Source organism: Macrobrachium nipponense, chromosome 5 (genome assembly GCF_015104395.2).
Source record: "Macrobrachium nipponense isolate FS-2020 chromosome 5, ASM1510439v2, whole genome shotgun sequence".
NCBI classification, from domain to species: domain Eukaryota; kingdom Metazoa; phylum Arthropoda; class Malacostraca; order Decapoda; family Palaemonidae; genus Macrobrachium; species Macrobrachium nipponense.
In genome coordinates this window covers 24,835,358-24,842,926 of record NC_061107.1, presented here as the reverse complement: position 1 = coordinate 24,842,926, position 7,569 = coordinate 24,835,358, and the positions used below count along the sequence as shown (strand labels likewise).

The 7,569-nt window shown below is 36.6% G+C and overlaps 1 protein-coding gene across 1 annotated transcript in view; it reads left to right on the top strand.

The window, feature by feature from the left end:
• LOC135215257 (uncharacterized) overlaps positions 1–7,569 on the top strand; it is a gene marked incomplete in the record, with an annotated part of 184,379 nt that overhangs the window by 156,156 nt on the left and 20,654 nt on the right. Inside the window, 3 exon segments of the mRNA XM_064249788.1 lie at positions 3,269–3,425; positions 4,269–4,450; positions 4,452–4,770. Coding sequence (XP_064105858.1) covers positions 3,269–3,425; positions 4,269–4,450; positions 4,452–4,770 — 658 coding nt within the window.

The window sequence follows — 7,569 nt, the reverse complement described above, 5'->3', positions numbered from 1 at the left end:
CGACGAATTGTCCGGGGACGAATTAACCGACGACAGAACGAATTAACCAAGGGACGAAAACTGTCCAAGCACCCAGTGGGAAATGATTTTATTTCCGATATGATATTTTTACCTGGAATTCAAGTTTTTCCAGTAAACCGAATTTGTTTTCATTAACTGATTCCGTTCTATTCCTAGATACGTTTTGACCCAAGGCAATTACTGATGTTTTCAGAGAGCACACTAAAAGAAACGCAAAGTACCCAAGCACTGGGACCTATGAGGTCATTCAGCGCTGAAATAGAAACTGACAGTAAAAGGTTTGAAAAGAGTAACAGGAGGAAAACCTCGCAGTTGTACCACGAATCAATTGTTAGGAGAGGGTGGAGAGAAAGATGGAAGAAAAGAGAATAGGAATGGAGGTACAGTAAAAGGAACGAAAGGGGTTGCAGCTAGGGGACGAAGGCACGCTGCAAAGAACCTTAAGTAATGCCTGCATTGCACTGCATGAGGAGCACTGACGGCACTATCCCCTTACGAGGTCTCGAAAATACTGTTCATCGCTGGTTTTACTTACATTTTATTTTATATCATAATGATGATTGTTTTGACCATTTTATCATATTATGTGACGATGAGGATTATTCTAACATTATGATGATATAATGATTCTAACTGTTATTGCATGGTGATCATGATAATGAATATTCTAACATGATGATGATGATGATTAATATTATTCTACATTATATCATATGGTGATGACTATTATTATCATTATAAAATTTTATGACGATGATGATGATGAGCATAACTTATAATGATGATGACTATTACTACCATTCTAAATTATATTATATGATGATGATGATGATGGTGATGATGCTAAGGATTATTATTATTATTTTAACTTTTATTTTATGATGGTGTCGATGATGATGGATGATTACTATTTTATTTTCAGACGAGACTGCCGTTGCAACTACATCAAGTTTTTCATTTGTTTTACTCAAAGAAATAAAAGAATTACAAACAAGGCATGACCCGTCCTCCAGCTTACTCTGGACGCTTGCAAGACTTTCCCCTCACGCATAGTTGTAAACATTATATTCCTAACGTAAAGTGAAGTGGTCTTCGTAATTAACTCTCATACTTAGTACTACTCATACTAACAACAAGAATCAAAATAGGGCACAAATTAAACATGTTTATATATTCTCAGTCATAAGTGGAAACACAAAATACTCCAACAGAGACATAGCCTAAATTCATTACACCAAATAAATTAAAACCTCCTAAAATCTGCGGTCAAATAGAGCGTTGTTTCACAAACGAAGATAAAAATAAATATGCTATATTTTATTAGAAATATTTTTCTGTACATAATTTATTTTTTACATTTTCATTCTGATAAATAAATCCTAAATATCCTATCCCAAAATTCCTGTATCTTTAACTCAACGCGAAACACCTTTTTCAGACCTTTTTAGGATCTTCCATAGACCCTTCCTACCCACCAACAAGAAGAACAACAATAATAAGAACAACAAAAACAACAACAAAGTAGCTTGCAGGCTTACTCCCCAAGTAAGCGAAAATGATGCAGTTGAAAAGCCAATCTCTTTCCAAGTTACAACAGTAAAAGAGGATCTCATTACAATAATCATAATGAGATTATTACTGTTATATACGAATTCGTATGGAACATTAGTAGTGGTCATTAAGTTGGGAGGCATTGTTCCCTTTTAATATAATGCCTTTTTGTGAAAAGGAGAGCGAAGAGAAATGGGCAAGATTAAGAACAACAAATAAACAAACACCGAGAGAGGAGGCTATTAAAATTTCAGCAATGAAATGTAATGGAGAAAGCACTAACGAGAAGGAAAAAAATTTAAAAAAAAAATGAAAAGTAAAGAAAATGAAAGGAAAAAACCATAACATAGGAAAACAAGATAGCAATGAATAATTAAATATTACAGAAAGCTGAACATGCACTTACAGGAATTTATAAAACATTTAATGATAATAAATATTCATTTCTAAAATGCTACGTAAATAACAACAAAAGGCGAGTGAGAAAGAAATAGGAGGGAAAAAACCTCCGAAAAAAAAGCATCCTATGATATGTCAGGTATATGTGTAATACCGCACATAAATTTAACTTTACTGGGCTGAAATATAGCGTGCACGCAATGGACATGATATATTGTACTATGTTGAATGTAATGTCTTTTGTAATGTGATATATCGATGTCCTTTTTTCCCCCTTTTTTACGGTGCAGTATAGGATCTCAGGGCATGAGGATTTTGGTGGAAGTTAACCCTTGGGGAAATTCATCTTTATTGCCGCGTTCTTACGCAAGCCTAAGTTTGTAAGTTCGTCTGTTTCGTAAAACTGTAGGTGAAATTATCTCTGGTGGTGTTTATCAGTACGAATGGTGCTCTGGAAAGAACAGTTAAGAGTTCTCTTACGTGAAATTGGACGGGGCTGCTGCATCCAAATACTCATAAATGAGTTTATTCTATTTCTGGAAGCTTTAGGTATTGTCAAAGTGAAGGCAAAAACGCTATGAAAACTGAAGACTATAGAAACCAAATACTCATAATTATGTTTACCCTATTTCTGGAAGCTTTAGGTACTGTCAGAGTGAAGGCAAAAACGCTATAAAACTGAAGACTATAAGAAATCAAATACTCATAAATGAGTTTACTCTATTTCTGGTAGCTTTAGGTATTGTCAAAGTGAAGGAAAAAAAACGCTATGAAAACTGAAGTCTCTAAAAAACTAAATACTCATAATTATGTTTATTCTATTTCTGGAAGCTTTAGGTATTGTCAAAGTGAAGGAAAAAAACGCTATGAAAACTGAAGACTATAAGAAACCAAATACTCATAATTATGTTTATTCTATTTCTGGAAGCTTTAGGTATTGTCAAAGTGAAGGCAAAAACTATAAAAACTGAAGGTTATAGGAAAAAAGAGGAAAACATCAGCAAATAATGTTTGTTATACCTTGGGGTTTATTTTCATAATGTATCAGTAAATAACAAAAGAAGCAGCTGATGCTAGACATTGTTGATGATAATCCTTCTCATCCCAATGATTTCAGGGCCAGTCGCAATTAACGAAAACAAACACCGATGATTTATTGATGGCGATGATCTAATAACTCTCAATTCTTCCTTAAGGGCGAGCGGTAATTAACGAAGACAAACTGTGATGATTTAATGATAGTGATCACCTGAACAACCTTCTTCTTCTTCTTCTTCTCCTTCCTCTCCCCGAAAAGGGTCGCGTCGTGTCAGTCACTGGGAGAAGGTGGCGTCGGAACAACACTTCGCTCGTCATCTCGCCCGTCAATCGCAACGACTCCGGGTTGTACACTTGCCTCGCCTCCAATTCCGAAGGGGACGGACACTCCAATGCCGTCCATCTCAAAGTCGCTCGTAAGTTGGACTTTTCTCTCTCTCTCTCTCTCTCTCTCTCTCTCTGCATTACTCAATACTTCGAAGTTCCTTGGAGAGCAATATTTGTCACTCACGTTCTACCTACTTCGCTTGTTATCCTGTCTTTAAGAATATTTATATGTATGTATGTACATTTATCCTGGTTATGCACTGAAAAAAAGTCATATCTAATACAGTATGTATAACTCATTGCATGTATGTATTTCGAATTCCTCCTTATTTTATAAGTATCAAGGGAATTCATTCGTTTATTTTGTAGCGGACGTTCTCTTATACCGGACTTAAACATAGTTTATAATCCTGAATACCCTATCGAACAAATGAACAAAAGAAAATAATACTTTCTGGTCGTATGTGCTAGATAATGGGGACGGAGGCAAATTGAAAATCACCCTGAAAATGACCATTTAATATGTCTAACCTCTTCCTGAAATGACTTGTGATTATCGTCTATTTGATGTTTGGCTTTTTATTCTTCCCAAGATGCTTCTGAAGCGATGAAAGTTCATTTAATAATTTTTTTCCTAATTTGCTGCCATTCAATGCTTAGAATTGATTAAAATAAATACCCTTTTCTGTGATTTGCATAATCATTTAGCATTTTACAGTTCATTTATACATGGCATGTTTCCAAAAATTTAATTCTTATTACTATTCAGTAACTTTTTACGCATATTCTTAAGATTGATCTTTGCTTACTCGAGAGTTTAAATGCTTTCTATTCCGCTACTTTCAGAATCACAGGGCCACTCGAATGAATGATCTTTTCCTCTGATGTATCTCAGCTAATGGATGTTCTCTCTCTCTCTCCATCTTTTGTAGATGCTCCTTACTGCTCAGGGAATCCACAAAGTCAACTGGTGGTGGCCGCAAACAAGACCATAAAATTATCCTGTCAAATGGAAGCGGTTCCTAAGGACATCTCCTTCACTTGGATGGTGGCGCCTCCACCGCCTATGCCCATACCCAAGGCAGTCGACCCCAAGGGCATGGTCATACCGGAGGAGGGGTGAAATACCCCAGCAAATACCGCATCTCTCGAACGTCCTGAATTTACCGCCGGGTCAGGCCCTGCCCTCGGACCCTGACTATAGGATGACGCACAATCCCATGTCCAAGGAGGTACCTCCTTTGCCTCCTTCGTGGCCGAAAGAGGACGACCTTCTCGCTAAGGACTCCCTTCTGCCTCATCGCGTTGATCCTTCGTCACCGGTCAAGTCTTACGCCACCATCACCCCAACAGCTCCGATTCAAGTCATTTGCTACGCGAGAAATCGCGTAGGACGTACACGGGTGCCGTGCACGTATGCGCTCAACGTGGTCGGTAAGTACTGAGCACATCTGCTTTCTCTCTCTCTCTCTCTCTCTCTCTCTCTCTCTCTCTCTCTCTGATTGTTTTCTAGTTTCACACGACTGATTTTTTTTTAGAAAATTAAATACACCATTTGCAATTTCAATGGGAATTTCTGCATGTCTAAAAGAAGGAATTCAATTTGTATCCTTTGAAAATAGCGCATTTTAGTTGCATGATTTCATGACCCTGTCTTTTAATTCAAGAGTATTAGCAGAAAATGTTACGGTAGAAAGAGATGTTAGGTAATATATTTCTCAATAATAATAATAATAATAATAATAATAATAATAATAATAATAATAATAATAATAATAATAATAATAATAATAATAGACAAAACCAAGAAAAAAGTATCACTCATCGATGTCGCAATACCATGGGACACCAGAGGAAATGCGAAAGAAAGACAAAAAATTTATAAGTATCGAGACCTGAAAGTAGAAATAAGAAGGATATGGGATATGCCAGTGGAAATTGTACCCATCATCAAAAGGACACTAGGCACGATCCCAGATCCCTGAAAGGGGTCCTGGAAAAAAATTAGATGCGAAGTAGCTCCAGGACTCATGCAGAAGAGTTTGCTCTTAGAAACAGCGCACATAGTAAGAAGAGTGATGGATTCCTAAGGAGGCAGGATGCAACCCGGAATACCACAGCCCCTATAAAATCACCCAGTCGAATAGGATGATTGTGATAGAACGCCCCATACATATATATATATATTATATATATATATATATATAATATATATAATATATATAATATGTATATATATATATGTATAGATATATATTATATATATATATATATATATATATATATATATATATAAATATATATATGGTATGTATAACTGTAATACGAAATCCGTAAAGTTGGAACGTGATAAATCCATAAATAAAGATATATTGCCACGAAGGAAAAAAAAATAAACGAATGAGTACTGCGAGACCTTTCGACGTTTCCACGTCCTTTCTCCATTAGTAAGGACGTGGAAACGTCGAAAGGTCTCGCAGTTACTCCTTCGTTTATTTTTCCTTGTGGCATATATCTTTATATATATATATATATATATATATATATATATATATATATATATATATATAATTGAGAACACCCTTGATAAAAGGACTAGTCACATGTTAACCAGCTTGATTTCGTTAATTCCAAGACTATATAGAAACGCGAATTTATGACCTGAAGTAAAAGTCACCTCTACTACTCTTCCTCCTTGATTCCTACGCCACTGTCATTCAACGGGTTCTGTTCTGTCCCACACAAGGCGAAGCCGTTATTGGTAAGATATTAACTGAAATGAGTTGAGTTGAATATAGAATTTAGGCTAAATGCCAAGTACTGGGACCTATGAGGTCATTCAGAGCTGATATGAAAATTGACCGTAAAACGATTGAAAGGTGTAACAGGAGGAAAACCTCAAAGCAGTTGCATTATGAATCAAGTGTTAGGAGAGGGTGGAAAGTAAGATGAAGAAAAAGAATATGATAGGAGGTACAGTAAAATGGACGAAAGTGGTTGCAGCTAGGGGCCGAATGCAAGCTGCAAAGAACCTTAGGTAATGCCTACAGTGCACTGCATGAGGTCCACTGACGGCACTACCCCCCATACGGGAATTATCAACTGAATACAATATTCATGAAGAATATCACATTCCACACAGCTTTCGGAAGAGGCCGACGGGAAGTGACCATAAAACCACAAGGAGAGGTTATGGGTTTGCTTCTTGAAAGAGTGAAGACCATAAAAACCATGAATAAGAAAAAGAAAAAGTAAATTGATAATGTTATAAAGGAGGTTATATTATTCAAACAGAGGAAATAGGGGAAATAAGCGGGCGTGGCTTCAAGTTTATCTTGCGCATATTCTAAGCAATTAGCAAACAAAGGCACAAACAAAGACATTAAAGAGTAGGAAATGATATTAGTCAAATACTGAAAAATCTTAACCGGGAGTAATTAGGGCCGACTAATTGTTCCGGCCGAGTGATTTATTAATGAATTCAAATGCAGCTTTCCTTCTCGTGCTAACAATATTTGGATCTTTCATTTTGACGTTTCGGTGTAATTATAAATAATTATTGATGAACTTAGTTTAAAGACAACAAAGGGAGGAACAGACTAGAAAAGGAATAAGACGAAATGGTACTTAATTCTCTCTCTCTCTCTCTCTCTCTCTCTAGGTATTTGACGTTCATCCATCGGAAACCCAAAATGCACGCTCTCTCTCTCTCTCTCCCCCCCCCAAAGAAAAAGAAAAAAACAGGTGATGTTATGGAACATCGACAGGGAAAAAAGTGCAGATAATGGGATACGAAATGAATGATTAGGGAGAATCGAGAAACAAGGGATTCCGACATTCCTTTTTTTTAAAGAAAGATTCCGATCAGATATAATAAGCGACGAATCGCTTCAGAGACTGAGATGGAATTAATTGAACTGCATATGCACGCCATTTTTTTTTCTTTTTTATTTTTTTGGTAAGAAGAAGAAGCAGCAGCAGCAGAGAATGACGTACGAAAATAGAAGAGATAGATCATAGGCGACGTGACAGAGGGTGCGAGGGAAAGACGAGAGGAGGGAAACCGGAGAAAATATGATAATGAACAGGAGAGAACTGGTTATGGAATCTAATACTTTTACGGGGGAAGATTATGACGAAGTCGGTCGGTGGAGGATTTTGGGGACGTCTCAGTCTTCCTCTTCCTCGTCAGGCTGAAGACATGGAATTGGGATACATCTTATCTTTCTATCA